This window comes from Alosa pseudoharengus, unplaced genomic scaffold (genome assembly GCF_046254945.1).
Source record: "Alosa pseudoharengus isolate Yale_2024_CS ecotype anadromous, Long Island Sound unplaced genomic scaffold, YU_APseudo_1.1 YU_APseudo_1.1_scf_24, whole genome shotgun sequence".
NCBI lineage: Eukaryota > Metazoa > Chordata > Actinopteri > Clupeiformes > Clupeidae > Alosa > Alosa pseudoharengus.
Window position 1 is genome coordinate 12,572,138 of NW_027468689.1, and position 19,579 is coordinate 12,591,716.

The 19,579-nt window shown below is 48.8% G+C and overlaps 2 protein-coding genes across 3 annotated transcripts; one reads left to right on the forward strand and one right to left on the reverse strand.

Annotated features, from left to right (window-relative positions):
* Positions 1 to 2,137: 2,137 nt before the first annotated feature.
* On the reverse strand, positions 2,138 to 12,588 carry znf654 (zinc finger protein 654). 2 transcript variants are annotated; one of them, XM_076303191.1, is made up of 9 exons: positions 12,449 to 12,588; positions 10,874 to 11,019; positions 10,247 to 10,328; positions 9,943 to 10,078; positions 9,545 to 9,747; positions 9,279 to 9,415; positions 8,731 to 8,872; positions 3,909 to 8,283; positions 2,138 to 2,266 (listed from the first exon to the last, which is right to left on the reverse strand). In XM_076303191.1, exons 1-9 carry the CDS (start codon positions 12,572 to 12,574, stop codon positions 2,256 to 2,258), a joined length of 5,358 nt encoding a protein of 1,785 aa, XP_076159306.1. In that variant the 5' UTR covers positions 12,575 to 12,588; the 3' UTR covers positions 2,138 to 2,255. The 2 variants fall into 2 exon arrangements, with proteins under 2 accessions (XP_076159306.1, XP_076159307.1); XM_076303192.1 differs by lacking the exons at positions 9,279 to 9,415; positions 9,545 to 9,747; positions 9,943 to 10,078; ... (1 more) ...; positions 10,874 to 11,019; positions 12,449 to 12,588 and adding an exon at positions 9,153 to 9,170.
* A 771-nt stretch (positions 12,589 to 13,359) lies between these two features.
* On the forward strand, positions 13,360 to 16,064 carry cldng (claudin g). Its single transcript, XM_076302466.1, has 3 exons — positions 13,360 to 13,371; positions 13,729 to 13,860; positions 15,546 to 16,064. Exons 1-3 carry the CDS (start codon positions 13,360 to 13,362, stop codon positions 16,062 to 16,064), a joined length of 663 nt encoding a protein of 220 aa, XP_076158581.1.
* Positions 16,065 to 19,579: the final 3,515 nt, after the last annotated feature.

Sequence of the window (19,579 nt, forward strand, 5' to 3'; positions counted from 1 at the left end):
TGGCTGCTATGGCTGCGTCTAGGTTGATTGTGCGCAGACTCCGGTATCCCCGTAGTTCCGTTCCAACTATGGTTCCAACGGAGCTTTACGAGCGCGACGTCAATGGTCGGAGGGGAAAAACTTTTTTCCATCGATAGAAATCAAGAAACCAAGCGCGCAAAGTGTATATTTCCAAATATGAGCTTTATTATTTAGACAAAAATGTCTTATATAAACCCTCCCCTCCAATCATACGCCATACAAACTCTCCATTTATTTTACATAGTTAAGAATAAAAAACGAATATGAATAAATTAAATAAAGCTGTTATTATTGGATCAAACATCTTTACAGCTCTTTTTAAACTTAATTTCCTTTACAAAGGACCTATACAACAAGGCTAGTCGCTGACCAACATTTTCAGAGACTGTACAAAGAAAACAGCACATAACTGAAGCCTATTCCTTTTCAAGAGTGTTGCTAAAAACCTCTGAACCAGCTTCTGATGCGGAGTCCATGTCACTGCCCCCCTCCCCAACACACACTCACAGTCATAACTCTAAAGACATGAGCACCAGAGAATTGTAACTGTAACTGAAATAATAATCATTCTGATAATGTGATAAAACTGATGAGTAAAACAACTTAGCTAATAGGTGGGTACTTGGGAGGTGCAAACATTCACAAATCAATTATTCATAAAATTATCAAGTGGTTGTGTGTGACTGGGGGGTAGACTTAGAGTAGGCGAGTGTGTGTGTCTGTACAGTGTTTAGAAACAGTGTGTGTGTGTGGGGGGGGGGGGGGGGGGGAAGCAGACTACAGTCGGATGAGTGTTAAAAAAACAAAAACACAGTAAAATGACAAAAACCCCAAATCATCATCAGTGCAAATTTGTCCTCTATGGAGCTTTTCCACTTCCAGCACAGACGGCGCTGGTCCAGCGCCAGGGAGGGTGCAGGCTTTACTACGGCTCCCTTCTCACAATCATGTTTCAAGGCATCATGGACGACTGCACCAGGAGCGGGCACTAAGGTCCAGGAAGACTCTACCCAGAGCGGTCATTAGAGCCTTTCCACCAAGTACAGGAACAAGGGCTCTGGCTGGGGTACATTTGGTAAGAGAGGCTGGCCACTAAAAAAATGTTAAAGGAGAAATTTTTACATAGATCTTGATCGCTAGACGTCGCAAAGTACTATCGATAGGAATAAAAACAACCAAAATCGGTGCTACCGAACTGGAGTAGCTGCAGTTTATGGCCAGTACTCACAGTGAGCTACAATGCTAGGTTTGGGGGCATCATCTAAACGTGCCTTTTTGCCTCTTAACAGACTCAAAATGTCATTAAAAGGTCTGTGCAACATGAACTTGTACAAACTTTGAATTCAAACGGTTTCTTCACAATAAATTAATTAAAACACATTGTTTTGTCACGTAAGGGCCCTGTTCATGTTGCAGACCTTTAATGACATTTTGACTCTGTTAAGAGGCTAAAAAGGCACGTTTAGATGATGCCCCCAGACCTAGAATTTTAGCTCACTTGGTGTACTGGCCATTAACTGCAGCTACTCCAGTTCGGTAGCACCAATTTTGGTTGTTATTTTCCTATCGACAGTACTTGGCGACGGCTGGTGATCAAGATCCATGTAAAAATCGGTTGGATTTCTCCTTTTAGTTGATCTACCCTGAACTACCCAGGGTTGTATGTATTTCATGTGTCCAGTCCGAACTTGAAGTACTTTGGCCAGACACTTACATTTGATATATTAAAAAAAAATCAGCAAAATAGGTGTAGTGATTAGCAACAATGATGAACACTACATAGCAGCCACTCTGAACTGTGAGAGAGGCAGTCCTTTCATACATATCCTTAATTCAGTCTGGCGATATGAGGTTGGGGTCATAAGACCTGGAGTCATTCAGTGTCAGCTAGAATCTCTGCTTACCACCCCTGAATCAGAATTAGGGCATAATCTCTCCCAGGCGACTCCCAGAGGGAGGGTTAGGGTTCATCTCTCCCGGAGGTCCCAAGGAGGTCTCTCAGAGGGAGGGTTAGGGTTCATCTCTCCCGGAGGTCCCAAGGTCTCTCAGAGGGAGGGTAAGGGTTCATCTCTCCTGGAGGTCCCTCAGAGGGAGGGTTAGGGTTCATTTCTCCCGGAGGTCCCAAGGTCTCTCAGAGGGAGGGTAAGGGTTCATCTCTCCTGGAGGTCCCCTAGAGACTCTCAGGCGTCTCCTCCAGGTTTCACGGGTATCTCACAGCTTCCATGGTCTCCCCTTCACCAGCCACCTGTTCAAATCAAAATCACCAGAACATGAGTCAGCAGGTACAAGGAGTCAGTAGGTACAACAGGAACCATCAGGTAGGGCTGTGCAATTAATCAAATTTCAATTTCAATTTTGGCTCCAAACAATCACAAAAATAGTATAATCGAGAAAAAAACTATTATTTTGCCAAATCCCGTGAAGAAATAGGTTTTTTGGAAATACATACAATTTCAACTCATCCAGCGCACTGATTCACGCTGCTTCTTTAAGCCACACACTCGACACGCTCCTCCCCTCTGTGCACAGGCCACTCAAGTTTTGGGAACCGTGTGTGTGTGTGCTCCTGCAGTCGGTAGCATCATGAACCACGCCAAAATTGTAACTAGCGCATTCTCTGCTAAGTTTTCTATTATCACTGTCAATTAGGGGTGGGCGATATATATCGTCTGCGATAATATCGTGATTGTTGTTTTAACGATGTGCAAATTGACATTATCGAGTATTTAAATTACTTATGGGGAAAAAACACTCAAAATCACGCATTGAAGACTCATACATTCCCAGGAGGTGTATGTGGGAGAAGCCCCTGGCTGCAGCAGAGCAAGTGTCACGTGATCACTAGTGGGTCACAACAACGTTGTCACACGCACGCCTAATGTTTATTTTGTGCAGTGAGAGTAGCCTACTTGGGATTTTAGGCTACTTCTGTTCAAGTAGCATTGATGAGACAGTCACGTTTTTTCCCACACGGTATTATATGGAGAGAAAACATTAGCCTTTGAGTATTTTAATAGTCAGTTGTAAACAAAGAACTATTCTCATGTAACTCTTTTGTAAATGGACTTTAGTTCGCTCTAAGTATCTACGTTTACCGATTATGCTAACCGTTAGCATCTCTATGAGATTTCTCATATACATTAGCAATAAGCTAACACATTCATTTCTATTCTGTAACTTGGAATGCTAGCCTACATGATTGCTCTTAAACTGCTCTTGAACTTCAGCTTCAGACTTTCTCTTGGGAAACTGTTAGGTCTATTCATCTTCTCTAATGTAGCTGGCTAGACCATGTCGTTGCCACACACACAAGTGGGGGCAGAATTGGAAATGTGTCATAGAGTGACAATGCATTGGTTAATTTGGTTAAAAAGTCACAGGTTAGGATATTGGTTATTATTGTAGTGATGCTATTCATAAATAATGAGCTGTAAAGTAACTCAGACTTTAACAAAAACAATGTTTTAAAGGATATCGACTAATTATCGTTATCGTCAAAATCACAAAAAATATCGAGATATTATTTTTTGTCCATATCGCCCACCCCTACTGTCAATCCAAGCGACCAAATTACTGCCATAAATTCAAATTTAGAATTTATGGCAAAATGGCTAATTAATCTAACTTTAGAACACGCCTAGTTTTTGAAATCAGCATGTTACAGCTTGTCTATTAGCTTCTACTAGTGCACAAGGATAACATTAGACTCTTAAAACGAATGTGTTGAAAACAACAGAACTTGCGTTGTTTTTTTAACACATCTCTGTGTTTTTATTTGTTACACAATCGTGGTTATGATTTTTGCCATAATTGAGCAGCCCTACCATCAGGTACAACAGTATTTCTCATGTACAGCACTTCTTCTCACTAGCAGTTACAGCACTCACCTTCCTCATCCGAGTCGAAGCCAAAGAGGGCAGCGCACTTCTTGAGGTGCTCTTGCAGTTCGTCGGCGCTGGCCAGGGAGGTGAAGCACCGTGAGCAGCGCTGCCTCTGAGACGGGGCTACACTAGCACTGCTGGTGCTATCGCTTGCCACCTCGTCCACTTGCACCACCGGCCGCCCACCCACCGCTGCGTCCTTCCGCCGCTTGGGCATGCTGGTGTACCTCTCGTCCAGGTAGGCGCAGGGCAGCGGGCGCACAAAGGGTTTGGTGCCCACGCGGCCATACGGCGACACAACCGGAATCTCCGGCTCCGTCCTCGACCTGGCAACGGCACTGGCGCCCGGGCTCAAATCCGCCGTCTTACTGCTGTGCCCGTTCACTAGGCCCTGAGGCCCGCCCCCACTGGCACCAGACGGCAGAGACGCCACGCCCCCCTCTCTCTCCCCGCCAGGGTTCAGGTTAGCCGCTGCCACTGGGTCAGGGGAAGCCGTCTTCTGCTCCGAGTCCAAACCTGTAGCAGCTGGCACCTGGTCTTGTGGGGGTGCCTCAGTGCTCAGGAGAGGAGGTGGCACCGCAGTGCCCGGGATAGAAAGTGGCACGGCAGTGTCCGAGAGAGGAGGAGGCGGCGGCATGCCTTTGGCGGTGACCCGAACCTCTCCGTTCTGGGGCATGACCCGGGGGCGTCGGTGGCGTGGGGTCTGGACGTAGTGCTTTCGCTCATGGCGGTGCAGCTCAATGCTGGTCTGCGTGGTGTGCGTACAGCCGGCGAAGCAGCACTGCATGCGGAGCGCGTGCGCGTGCCTCTCCTTCACATGGTCGCGCATGTCCCCCAGGCGCCGGAAGGCCTCTGGGCAGCCCTGCTGGGGGCAAGGGTGGCGTAGGCTGGCGTGGCAGTGCCGCCCTACGTGGTCGTGGAAGTGTTGGAAGGAGTGGAAGCGGCGCGAGCAGTACGTGCAGCGGCCATCCGTCGCCTCGAAGGCCGAGCGGAACGCCGCGCTCTCTGCGGGGTGATCCTGAAGCAGGTGGCCCAGCATCATTGAACCGCGGCTCCGCAGACGCAGCTGGCACCACTCCACCGGGCACGCAACCAGCTCTGTTGGGCACAGCAGATCGCTCGTCTGCCCCGGCACCTGGGTCGAGCTCTCGCTGGACTTCACCTCTCCGGCCTCCTGCTCCGCCCCCTCCTCCTGGCTGCTCAGGGCCGTTGGGGCCCCGGCCTTCCCCAGGGGCTTCTGTGCTTTACGTTTGATTTTGTTTGGTTGTTTGTTGGTTTGTTTGTTGGTTTGTTTGTTGGTTTGCTTGTTGGTTTGCTTGTTGGTTTGCTTGTCGGTCTGTTTGTCGGTCTGTTTGTCGGTCTGTTTGTCAGTTTGTTTGGTTGGTTTGGCTGTAACAGGCTGGTCTCCTGCTGCCGGCTGCGATGCCACACCCCCCTCATCTGTGATGTTCCCCTGGCTCTCAGAGGAGGCGGGGCCTCCAACAAGCTTCCCCCTCCTCCCTCGCCTCCGTCTGTCTTGAACGCCAGCCTTCACCCTCGGCCGTAGCGGACGCCGTTCCCTCTGAACAGAGCCCTCCTCCTCCTCCTCCTCCTCCTCCTCCGACTCCTGTTGCACGCGCCGCTTCTTCCTCTTGATCTTCCCGTTGGGCCGCAGCGGGTGATGCTTGCTGTTGGACTGCGTGACATCTGCTCCCTCGGGCGCCCGCTCCGCCTCGGCCGGCGGGACGAGTTTCCTTTTCAGCCACCAGCCGTGTTTCTTCTTCTTCCCGCTTCTTCCTGGGTGTCCCGCGGTCCCGAGGGCAGGGCGCTGGCTGTGAGCGGTTCCGTTCTCGCGGGCCTCCGCCGGCACGGGCGGGAGCGCCGCGCGCAACTGCGCCACGTGGCGGGAGAAGTGCTCGTACGCCTCGTCCGGGTCCGCCGGGGGCTCGTCGCAGAACATGCACTTCCCTGCAGACAGCAGCTGGTTGCCCCGGTAATGGGAGTAAGCGTGTCTCATGATGTTGCCGCCCTTGAAGACTTTGTCACACAGGCGGCAGCGATGGACGAGCACAGGCGATTCGGCCACGAAGGGTGAGGCGGGCACGGGTGCTTCAGGTGGTACGGTCCCGGGCGCGGCTCTCTGTAGCGCCGTCAGAGCAGGTGTGTGTTGCACTAGGTCCATCTCAGCAGGTGTGTGTTGCACTAGGTCCATCTCAGCAGGTGTGTGTTGCACTAGGTCCATCTCAGCAGGTGTGTGTTGCACTGGCATCGCCTGAGCAGGTATGATTTGCTGCGGAGTGGCGGGAGACGCGAAGACCTCCAGCTCAGGAATCTCCGGTGTTGTGGCTGTCGGCTGGGCACTGGTCAGTGGAGCTGCCTCTCTTGGGATGGGCTCCGACACTGAGAGCAGAGGCTGTGGAGCCAAGAGAGCCATCTTTTGTAGTGGTGGCGGTGGCAACTCAGGCTGTGGGGCAGGAGCCGTGGCAGGTACCAGGGCAGACGCTGCAGTGGCACATGGTGCCAGGGCAGATGCTGGAGTGACGCAGGCTGCCATCTCGTGCAGCACAGGGGGAAAGGGGCGTCCAGCAGCCTGCAGCAGGTGAGTGTCGGGCGGCTCAGACTTCGTAGGGGTCCTGGCCAGTGGTGTCTGCGGTGGCCGCTGTGACGTCCCGTCTGGAGTCCGATCTGCTGCCTGCCCCGCCGCTTCTGGCTCTCTGATGGCTAGCAGTTCGACCGCGCCGAGGGGAGGGGTTGACTCACCGTCGGCAGAGACTGGAGCCACCCGAACCGCCATCACACTATTTCCCGCAGCAACAGGGCCAGCCAGATGCCTCATAGCATCACAACTGTCCAGGTGGTGGTCGTCACTGACACGGTCCCCTTTGTGGTGTCGAACGCCGTCTAAGGCTAAACCAGCCTCTGCAGTGACCTTTGGCTCAGCGGTCAGTCTAATTTCTTCAGTAGCGGCTGCGTGGCTCAGCTTCTCAGTGCCGTCTAGGGGTGTGGATGCAGACGTGTCCCGTGGCTCAGCCGAGGAGAAAGTGGCCACCTCCACCTCTACCACCTCCACCACCTGAGGCTCAGAGGCGGCCGCTGGGGTCTCGCGCCTCACGGCGAGCTTAAGGGTCGGCTCGGTCTCCGGCTCAGCGTCCAGCTGCACGCCCTGTTCCTGGTGAGCTTTGGCATAGCTGTGGAACTGCCGGACCGCGGCCAGCGGGTTGTGCATCTGAAACGAGCCCTCAGCGCCGCTCTCCGAGAACATCTGCAGGAGTCGGAGGAGTGACGCGTCGTCCGCTGCTCTAGTGACCTTCTCGCAGCGCTCTGGGACACACCTGGGAACAGGTGAGGATGGGGATTCGGTCGTCCATGTGTCCACCAGCTCGTTGTCGGGCAGAGAGAGCTCCAGCATTTGGCTCTGCCCGTGGAGCGGAGCGCCATCCAGCCCGTCGCCGAGCCCCTGGATCTGAGCCGCCAGACTCCGATTCCGCCCGTACGTCCTCATCTGCCCTGGGGGCGTCTGCGGCCTGCGACCCGGCTTCCTGCCCGGCCTGCGGCCCCGCCCTGGTGCGCTGTTCTCTGCTTGCGCCGCCGCCTCCTCCTCCAGCAGCCAGCGAGGCTTCCTCCCCCGCCGCTTCCAGCAGCGGCGCTCCGCTTGCCGTGAGAGCACCCGCTGCTGCCGCGACAGCGTGCCGCTGCCCACCTGCCGCGCCAGGTTCTGCTGTGCCATGTCCAGCTGCCGGAAGGACCGCCGCAGCGACGACGAGCTGTCCACCAGCTTCACGCTCGGCTTCCTCCCTCGTCGCTTCCCCTCCCCCACCACCCTGCAGGGTGCCTTACGCCCAGGGACCTGGGGTCTCTCTCCCGCCGTCGGCACGGTGACCGTCGGTCTCCTCTGCTCGCTGGCAGGCCGCGGCGGCAGGGCGGCGGCAGTGGCATCCGGCGGGTCGAGTTGGCAGACGCACGGCTCGCGCACGCAGCAGGTGGCCGACCAGGGCTCCTCGGCCAGAATCTCCGTCAGCTCGGCGTTGGCCAGCGGGTCACTCAGCAGGCTCACGCATGTCGAGCGCAGCGTCAGAAGGTTCCAGAACTCGGGGTCGAAGTAGAGCCCCTTCTTGAGGATCTGAAGCACCTCGAAGCGAACGTGGTTGCCCACGGGACTGGCGTCCACGCTGTATTCCATGTCGGGGTGTGTGTAGAGCAGCGACACCGTCTTGTAGGACTCCACGGTGCGCTCCAGGAAGAACACCAGCAGCGCACACACGCGACACACCTCCAGGTCCGAGGGCAGCAGGAAGGCCACGGTCTTGTAGAGCAGCGACTTAGTGACCAGGTCACTCTGCAGATCCGATTCCAGTGCCCGCGCACACAGCTCCACACAGAACCTCAGGCCACACTTCCCCACCTGCACACACACACACACACACACACACACACACACACACACACACACACACACACACACACACACACACACACACACACACACACACACACACACACACACACACACACACACACACACACACACACACACACACACACACACACACAGTTAAAGCAGTCAAGGCATACTAAAGTAGGTATATTATAACTACAGAGTATCAACACGTATAAGTGACTGAAAAATACCATACATGATCTTAACTCCCTCTTCAGCTAGTAGAGACCATAACCCTACAGTCACATTAGCTACAAGAGACAGCAACAACTCAAGCAACTTGCCACTGAGTTGGCATTATGAGTTAGTAAACAAGGCTGTGTTTCGCAGGTAGTTGCTTGCTAACTTTTACAAAATTGCCATCTTGGATTATGTGTGTGTGTGTGTGTGTTCTTGTGCATTTGTGTGTACCTCTGCCAGGATGATCTTGATGAAGGGGAAGACGGCGCGGATGTTGGTGGCGGTGAAGATGAGCTGCTGGCATTGCTGCAGGAAGTCCTCAGTAGATGGGTTGGCTCGGAGCTGCAGCTTACTCCACACGAACACCAGATCCCTGCACACACACAGGCCAGGCACAGGCAACACTATGAGTATGTGATCATCTGTAACTATGTGTGTGTGCGTGCCTCCGTGCGCAGGTTAAACATGTCTCTGGTGCATGCGTGCGTGAGAGTGTATGTTTGCGTGCGTGTGAGTGTGTGTGCGTGCGCAGGTTGAACATGTCTCTGGTGCATGCGTGTGTGTGAGTGTGCGTGTGTGTGAATGTGTATGTGCGTACCACAGGTTGAACATGTCTCTGGTGCATGCAGGCGTGTGTGTGTGTGTGCGTGTACCACAGGTTGAACATGTCTCCGTTGTATGCGTGTGTGTATGCATGTGTGTGTGCGCGCGTTCCACATGTTGAACATGCCTCCGGTACGTGCGTGTGTGTGAGTGTGTGCGTGTGTGTGCGTGCGTACCACAGGTTGAACATGTCTCCGTTGCGTAGCTGCTGGCTCAGGAAGCCTCGACTGAGTGACAGTAGCAGCTCATCGTCCTCCTCCCCCTCACAGCCACAGATGATCTCCACCGCGTCCTTACCGTCAATCACAGACATCTGACAAACACACACACACACACAGTTACGAATGAGCACCACAACATCCTTAGAGACAACATCCTTAAGCATCAATCACAGACATCAGACCGAAAACACACACACACACACACAGAGGTGTCCCCTTACCTGTGTGTGCAGGCAGTCGTGGAACGAGGCCTTCCACAAGCAGGTGAGGTAGGCCTGCAGGAAGAACAGGTGTCGGCCGGCACTGGGGTGCTGACTGCAGGCTTTGGCCAGAGCCATGGCCTCCTCCACGCGCTCACACACCAGCAGGTAGCGCACACGCAGCTCCAGGAACACACATGCCTCCGAGCCAAGGAACCTGCTCACTGCAATACACACACACACACACATCACATCATACAGTGTTCAGTGCAGCGCACACATACAGTCACAACACAGCTCACTGCAATACACACACACACACACACACACACACACACACACACACACACACACTCCTGCTCACTGCAACAGATACTCAGACACAGAGCACACACGCATGCACACACACATAGCCTTACCCTCCTCTGGTGCCTGTGGCGCCCCCTTGAGGATGCCCTGCAGCACTGCACTGGCCCATGGGCCCCCATCTCTGATGATCTGCCTCAGCTGCAGCAGGTAGACATTCTGATGCCGCACCAGACACGCCTGGCACTCCTGGGGGGGCAACATAAAATGAGGCTGCAGTTCCATGGTGTATGTCCACAAGGTGTGTGTGTTTGTTTTTGTGTGTATGTTTTTGTGTGTATAACAAGGGTGCTATATTCCGTACCACCATAATCACAGACTCAAGACTGTGTTGGTCCATGGCAACCACAGACTCACCTGAAAGGAGTCCAGAATGCCTTTCAAAGGGTCTTCAGGGAACTCGTCTTTCCCAAAAAACAAGAGCAACTCAAACACACTCCTGAAACAGAGAGAAAAAGTGTGTGTTAGATGTTTCACAACTGCTGTTTTTCTTTTTGTTTTACTAGCAAGCAAGTTTTTCATGATAGTGGTCAACTAGTCATGTATTGGTATACTGCTGGATTACTACTAGTGCTGGCTGTTGGCAGTGGGTATTTCATTTTTAGATGGTCATCCATAGCAGACAGGTTTTTATTGTACTTGTACCATGTACAACTTGAATGCCACTGTTCCACAGGTCTCATTTTCAATGTACTTCCTTACATAGGAATATCAGCCTGTTAAACCTTTAGTCATTTTATCCACAACTAGTTAACCGCTACTTACAGCACCGAGTAACGACTAGCAATTTTAATAAAGTGTATAAAATGTATGTAAGGGAACAGACAACAGATTTCAGCATGATATGTGGGAAAGGTACAGCAACAGACAGGAGACATGGAGAAAGACTCGCAGAGACCTCACGCAAATGGAGCAGACGGAAGACATGGAGAGACACACACACACTTACACAGACACACACACACACAGTGGGGCGATACGTACAGAGCCAGGGAACTGAGGGTGTAGCGCACGTGTTCGCAGTCTGCGGGGAAGGAGGCGGTTCCTCGCACGAAGGAGCAGAGCGCCCAGCGGAGAACCTGCAGCTGCGGCAGAGGCACCTGCCATCGCCCTGTGTGCTCCTCTACCAGCTGGGGGCCAAGGGGTCAGAGGTCGAGCCAGGGAGAGATTGGCGAAAGAGACCCAAGGAGAGGTAGAGAAGAGAGGGGTTTACAAACACAGAGCTGATAATTTAACTGCCTGCTGATATTGGCCAACAACCTCGTGTAGATAACGGTTAAACGTCCCTACTGCACCATGCTGGACTGTCTGTGCCAAAGAGATAATGTGTAGCTTTCAGGAGATGGCTTATACATTTGAATTCTTGAATTCATACATTCTTGAATTTCCCCTGGGGATCAATAGACCCTTTCATGGAATTTTCATTATCAGCATCATAGTTGGCCCCACAAGACTTCCTTTTTAACATTCCATATGTTACCGGTATCTTAATGCAGAGGAAGTAGATTGGGGCCCAAATAGAATGTTCAAGCATTGTTTTTGTTTACCTTGTTGAAAGGGTCCATAAAGTATCTATCTATCCATTTATCTATCATGTATTCATTTGGACGCCATCTGTCTATGATATAGTCCTAATCTTGTGCCAACAAGTATGTACGGACGTGACCAATTGTACCTTTTAAACGGTTATATCAAAACATCAAACTGTAGGTATTTAAAACTAGAACTAATCAACAAGGTGTCTGCCAACCTAGGACAATGCCACATGGCTGTATTTACAAAATGGTAACTGCTGGAAATCAACCAAACTGCTCAGTTTTATACAACTAGGCGGATAATGTCGGGATAAACTGTCACACGTACACATGACAGGAAATGCAGTCATCACAACAGGCAAGGCATTAGCAAATCTCAAATGGGAAAGGGCATCTCGGCTAACGTTATGGCATGATGCCTGCGAAGCAGAAAGTTTAAGAGTTCATGTCGAGATGTTTGCCTCGGCCTAGCAACACCACGTCTGAAATCAGGCTAGTAAACGTTAGCTACCGCAGGTCCTATTATGCATAAAAAACTCAGGACAGGAACTTGTCTGCAGCCAACTGAAGATGTTCATAGTCAAAGAAACTTTGGGTCTGGACGTCGTCCGCTACCAAGAGTTAATGGCCTCTCTATCACGACTGTCGTGTAAATAGCTAGCTACCAAGATACCGACCGTTAGCATCAAGGAGGCCTGCTAGCTGTTTTGGAATGCAGCTATCATTAGCACCTAGCGATTAACTAGTTCCCCAGCAAGCTAACTAGCAAATGTCTACTGGCACCACCTTCCTAACTCAAATAATAACCATCTCAAGCCTACAGCCTTATGCAATTTGTTTATGTTTGCAAGTGACCGTATACGGTGTAGTTTCAAGCAGAGGCCACTGAGCTCCATTGACTAACGTTACTGGGGGAGGGGAATTGTCTAGCTAGCTATGAGATAGCTCTTTTAGCTAGCTCTTTGGGAACAACTACAACTGGGGCCACTTTGTTTAAGATACGAGATAAAAGTTCGTATCCTACCTTACAGAACTTTGCACAGTAGGACTTGCTTATGTGTCCATGTTCGTCGCGTGCACTGGCAGCCAGCAAACTCTCTAATTCTTCTTTTAACCTGTCTAACTCCACTTCACTCTCCTCTTCCGCCATACTGGCCGTCTTACCTAGCGCGTACAACAGCGACCACAATGTTCCCCCGTAGACCTCGCCTCTCCTTCCCAAAAACCTGATTGGCACACCACACGCTAGAACCCACTGATGGACAGGCCCAAACAAGTTACTATTGGGCAATTGAACGAGTAGCCACACCCCCAAACGCCATACATTGGTTTGAGTGTTGGTACACAATACACTAGTATTCCCAAATTAAATGGCCTTCCTGTCCAAAACACAAGAGGGTTATAACCTCCTTGTAATTGCAATCATAATGTTGTTTCATATAATAGTTTAACGTGGCAGTGAGTTTACCTTTAGGCCTAGTTATATAATTGAACTGGGTTCAAACTTTAGAAAAAGTGTGATATGGTGAATTAATTTAGAAATTAAATACAATCTAATAAAATTATTTTGAACATTATGAGGATAATTTTTCGATGCGAATGCAATAAGTAGTTCTGCATTGCCTCGCGTCCTCATTTGGCTGATGCAGCGGCTCAAGTGGGAATAGGCTACTGGTGCAGGTGCAAAAACAGGGATCAATTTCCGGCTTGAAGTCTTAATTAAGCACGAGTTCCTGTTTGTTTGTCTGACGTGGCCCATTCGCCTTGTGTGGAGGTAAGCCGTGAACAACTTTTCAACAAAACATTGTCTGGTTTGTTTACTTAGTAAAATGTACTTAAACTCGTTGTTGACCAAAGGAAGTTTCATGTTCCTGGCCAAAATGTCCAATCGAGTTTCCTGCAAGTTAATGGCCTACATGTCCCTTCCATGAAGTGATGTCAAGTCTGGTCTATGCCACAATTTAGATTATCTATAGGCCTACATTTGTTACCCACTGATTTAAGTCTAGTCTATGCCACAAGTTTAGATTCTCTATGTTTGTGTTACCCAATACCCACAGGTTTAGGTCTGGTCTTTGTTAAAAGTCTTTCCTTGATGGTATCATGTTTGAGGACCCCTCATTCAGGCCTTGTGGATGTGGTTTACAGGAATAATACAGGTGGAAGTCTTCTCTCGCATTCTAATCCTGTGGTGTGCCCACGACACCGTTGCTCCTGTCCTGTGGTTGTGCCAAGTGCTGCTGCTTGTGGGTTCCGTTGCCCGTGCCCCGTGCCGCTGCGTGTGTTGTGTCCGTCCGGTGCCAGGCCATGTCTGCGGGCCTGCAGATGCTTGGCGTGGTGCTGGGGCTAGTGGGTTGGATCGGTGCCATCGTGTCCTGCGCTCTGCCCCTGTGGCGTGTCACCGCCTTCATCGGGAGCAACATTGTCACGGCACAGGTCTGTACATACGGTTGCAGTGCAGCTGCCTCTCTGCCACTGCTACCCTGTAGCCAGTGGTGGAATGTAACGAAGTACAAATACTTCGTTACTGTACTTTAAAATTTACTAGTACATTTCCACGTATTTGTAAGTAGAATCTATAGTGCATAGCCTACTTTTTACTTTTACTTCGTTACATTTTGCAGCAATTATCTGTAGCCTACTTTTACTCCGCTACATTTCTACAACACCATCGTTCCTTTTTACATTACATTTTATGATCAGTTTTTTTTTCTCTTTAACAAACACGTTTGTTTCACCAGGGGGCTGGGTTGCTACCAAAGATAGAGCGCTACATGCACCATTTCTAAATCTTTGAAAATAGTCTAGACCAGGCAATTGCGTGAGCTTGTAGTCATCTGCATTCGGTAGGCTATATTCACCAGACCCATGGCTATACTGGACATGCACCTGTGTTCTGTGTCCTGAGCATATGCTTGCGAAGTTACAGGCTATGCCCATGCGTCTGTCACACGTCTGATCATTTGCGGCATAAATTAATGGTAGACTATAGAACCACTGTCCGGAAAAAACTAAACATGTTCCAGATTAAAATATTTCTTAATATGTGATCAAATAAAGAGACATAGCCTACATTTGGCGGGTAGTAGGCCTAAAGTGAGCGCCCATTCAATGTTTATGCGCGTCTGCGGAAGTGAAACTGAAACTTATCATAAAGACACCTTTCTCAACAACTTTTCTGTTCAATCTGGACCGGCACAGTTGGCATTATGATCCACCGCGTCCACGCTTCCCTTGTCTACCTCGATAAACTTCAGGCTCTCCTGTTTTGCTGAATAAATAAACATACCATAGCCTAAAATTTCAAATAATACAGATATGGCCTTATTATGGCTTCTATGCAAGACCTGCTCAATAAAACAAGCGCCCTCTGTTTCATTTGTAGGTGACTATAACTAATTTAATTGTTATGAACTAGATATGTGATGATTCTGTGAATACTGGATATGGGGCCCCCGTTGTACAATGCCTGCATACCACAAATAGTGCAATCATACAATCAATGAGAGCATGTGGTTATAAATTCGTTGATGCAACGGTTGCTTTTCTGGACCAGTGAGTGACATTTGGGTAATTTTCTGCGGCACACCTGATGATCTCTCACGGCACACTAGTGTGCCTGGGCACAGTGGTTGAAAAACATGGTCATAGGCTACTGATTTTTATTATTATTATTAGAATAGGCCTATAGATATTAAGATAATAAATTATTATGCAAGTACTTTTACTTTTAATACTTAAAGTACATTTAAAAGCAGGTACTTTTTACTTTTACTTAAGTTGGGTTGGCATTGTGGTACTTTTACTAAAGTAAATATTTCTCTGCTTATTTGTACTTTTACTTAAGAACTGAGTTTCAGTACTTCCTCCACCACTGCCTGTAGCTGTCTGTCTGTCTGTCTGTCTGTCTGCTTCTACTACTACTACTACTACTACCCCACATCTGTCTGTGCTTCTGCTACAAATACCCTAATACCTTACCATCTTTATTTAGCATGTTTGTTTTCTCCATATGTAATCATGCTGTGTTCCCCAAGTGGTAGGCCAGGTCTCAGCTGCTACAAATTTTTTTTTTGTTTGTTTGCCCTTTTTTTTGTAACCCTGCGCTGTCTGGCTGGCAGATCATGTGGGAGGGCCTGTGGATGAGCTGCGTGGTCCAGAGCACGGGTCAGATGCAGTGCAAGGTCTACGACTCCATGCTGGCGCTGCCTCAGGAGCTGCAGGCGTCGCGCGCCATCCTGGTCATTGGCCTACTGCTGTCCGCCATCGCTCTGCTGGCCAGCCTCGTCGGGGGGCGGTGCACCACCTGCCTGGCCGAGGGCTCCGGCAAGGCGCGGGTCGCCACGGCAGCCGGAGCGCTGCTTGTGATTGGCGGGCTGCTGTGTTTGATCCCGCCCAGCTGGTCGGCGCACCGGGTGATCAGTGACTTCTACAGCCCCCTGGTGGTGCAGGGGCAGAAGCGTGAGCTGGGCGCCGCGCTCTTCCTCTGCTGGGGCGCAGCGGCGCTGCTGCTCATCGGGGGCGGCCTGGTCTGCGCCTCCTGCCCACACAGGTACGGGGCTGCGCAGGTGAGGGGACGCCGCTACAAACTCAACTCTGAACAGTCCTCTGCCCAAACCAAAAGCATAGCCTACGTCTGAGACACACACGGACAGAGATACTTCTCTTTAAATACAACATGTCTTATGTAGAGTGAACTGGGGCTCTCTTTTACATGTAATAAGTGAACCGTCATCGTCTTCGATAAAATGATATGTTTATTTAGAGAGAACTGGCATTCTCTTTCAATGTAATATGTTCACGTTGATGTTGTTCATGTATTTTTTTTTTTTTAATTCTATTTGTTTGTTTATTATATTTATGTGAATTTGTGTGACTGAATAAAACACCTTTTTAAAAAAGTGAAACATCTGTGGTGCTTAAAGCAACACTAAAAAAAATTTGTTTTCAGGGTCCCTCTACTGTTGAGAAGCGTAATAATAAACTAACTAAATGTGTGTCTTGCAGTAACATAACTCTGATACAATATAGAGGGAATGCACCAACAACAGTCTGTAGAAAGACATCTCTGAATTCCTGTAGCTTAACAGCTGTTTTCCATTTTGATTTTGGGGTGCGGCAGAAGTGCCGTTCGCCCTATTAAGAGTTTATGTGCCATCACAATGGGCCTTTAAATCCATGCGCATGAGTAGTTGTTGTTGTTTGAAGACGGTGATGTCAGCCTACAGAGGGCGATGTTGCTCTAAACAGTCTCCTGAACACAGGACTTGATCTATAGATAATGATCAAACACCATTTCTGAGCTCTACTGAACTCCACAGCCTCAAGGGGATTCACATTGTACACGCCATGCACTGCGCTCGGCGCTAGGTTGCTCTTGGTTGAGGTAATGTCCCAAAATGTTTTGTTGTGGTTGCCGCCGGGCTCAGCGCAAAAGAACATGGTTCAACTTTGACCGCGGCACGCTCGAGAGCGGCTAAGAGGCGAAATGGCGCTTGCGCAGTTTCATAGCGCAGCTCTGCTGCTTGCATGTACAATGTGAACCCCCCCCTTGAAGCTGCATACGTTTCATCAGTTGAGGGTGAGAAGCAGCAAAGCCTGAATACAATATAATGAACAAAACTAGTGTAGCCAGAAGAAACTTATTAATTCACTTTACACCCTTGTAAGGTGTTTTCTGTGAAGAACATAAATTACTTATTTTCAATGACTGCACACATTACATCCCCCCACCACCACACATAACTACTACTGGACCCGAGTGTAATAATTGTAGGAGCTATACCTTAACTGTGTCATCCTAACTGGGCCTGCTTTCTGTGTCTGTATGTGTGTGTGTCTGAGTGAAGGTGTCTGTGTGGGAATGTTGCCTTTCTTCACCTGCTATTCCCACACCAAGTTACAAAATTGTTACATTTCAAGCTCTTGCACCTGTTCTGATTAAGTTCTAAGAAATAAGCATCAATAATGATCAAAACTCTTTTTTCTATTTTTTTACCTTATTTATACTTGAATTTCCTAATTTTCTCACAAAAAAAAACTAAAATCATTCATATGATCAAAAATGTCATCTCACAGGAGGTAAATGGCAAATGTGAATTTATGATGTCTATATCATTGGTAATTGAGCTAAAGTAAACATCTGATAAGTATTTTTACATAAATTGTTATGGTTATTTAAAAGCCTAATAATGTGGTTAGTCCACCAGACCCGGGAATATTGGCTGAGTAACAAAAATATGAACACCTTACAAGGGTTAAATAAACAATATATGAATCATTTTGGCCTTAACTGTTCATTTGTATCACTTCGGATCTCCTGCACAGATGGTGCTAATGATATTTGTAAAATCTTCACAGTGCATAGGCCATGTTCACATGTGTTTGCAGAGGCTTACTGCTATACTAGAAATGAAGGCCTGTTTAATACACATCTGCTCCAAATAAAGGCCTGTGTCTGCTGCAGCTGAAGTAAACATTGGCCCTGGCCAACCTTTGAGGAAATACGACGTCAGTAAACAGCCTTGTCTCTTCTGATGAAATAAAATGTTTATGCTGAGAAAGGTGTCATTATTTTATTTCCATGCATGTCAGGGGTGCATGCTGAAGGTCCTGCTGTCATCCAGCAGGGTGTGGTGTTGCTTTGAAGTGTCTCCTCGATGCAGAACTTGATTGGCAAATTATTGTGTTAAGACAGAGATGAAGCTCTCACTGAAGCACTTATTTATTGGCACCATTTGAACATTTCATCAATAGCAGACCACAACAGGACCATAATGTACAGGGGGTAGAGGGAGAAAGGTTTCCATCTTTGTGTGTGTGTGTGTGTGTGTGTCTGTGTGTGTGTGTGTTCGTGCGTGTGCATGTAGACAGGCCTGAAATGGCTCTTTTTATGTTTATCCACTGTACATAATACACATAGCACAAACATAACTGATAAAATGCACGAAACCCTCCTCATATAAGCAGCACAATAATAACTGGCAATAATAATCTCTGACAGCAAGAGAACATGAATTCACCCTGCAAGGCTCTCATCTAACTGCCCTCTGCCCTTCCCACACCCATGAGTCTACACACATGACCAATGGCACAGCCTACACACAGCTAAACCACCACCAATTTTGAAAGAAATCAAAAGAAATCTAATCAGTATGTACACAAACATGTTTCCTCTATAGATATTCACTCTGAAGCGAGTCCCTCTCTATGTGTACTCTTTCTAAAGTCAGTGTAAATGTGGCGTGTGTGCATATGGGCCAGTGCGTAATGTGAGGATCCGATGTGCGTAACCAACCGTAAAAGCTAAAAGTTTGCGGTATGATGTGGACATGGTGACCTGATTGAAACCCTTCTGCTAAATAACACAAGATGCTAACCCTTATGCTAAATAACACAAGATGCTTCTCCAGTCTCCTGTAAGGCCTCTGAGACTGAGACTGTGATATACACACTCCAGTTGAACATTAACTTTTCTGCTGATTTGCCATAAGAGGCGTCAACGTTGACTCGGTCATTCACATCAAGCCCTGATTGGATTTACTGATAGATAGATAGATAGATAGATAGATATATAGATAGATAGATAGATAGATACTTTATTGATCCCCAGGGGAAATTCAAGCATTGATTGTGTCCATAGAAACAAAACAACTCTGATTTCACATAAATGCTACCATTTCCATAGAAACGAGACGATGCTGACTTCACATTAATGTTGCAGTTCTGACGTATCCATGGAAACGAGACGATGCTGGCTTCACATAAACGCTGCAGTTCTGAGATGTCCATGGAAACAAGACGATGCTGGCTTCACATTAATGCTGCAGTTCTGACGTATCCATGGAAACGAGACGATGCTGGCTTCACATAAGCGCTGCAGTTCTGAGATTTCCATGGAAACAAGACGATGCTGGCTTCACATTAATGCTGCAGTTCTGACGTATCCATGGAAACGAGACGATACTGGCTTCACATAAGCGCTGCAGTTCTGAGATGTCCATGGAAACAAGATGATGCTGGCTTCACATAAACGCTGCAGTTCTGAAGTGTCGATAGAACGTCCATAGAGCGACAGAGAACTTCACAGAGATGGCACCCCGATGACCAGTCTGCAACAAGGAGACAGAGCCTGAGCCCACAGCTCACCTGCAGC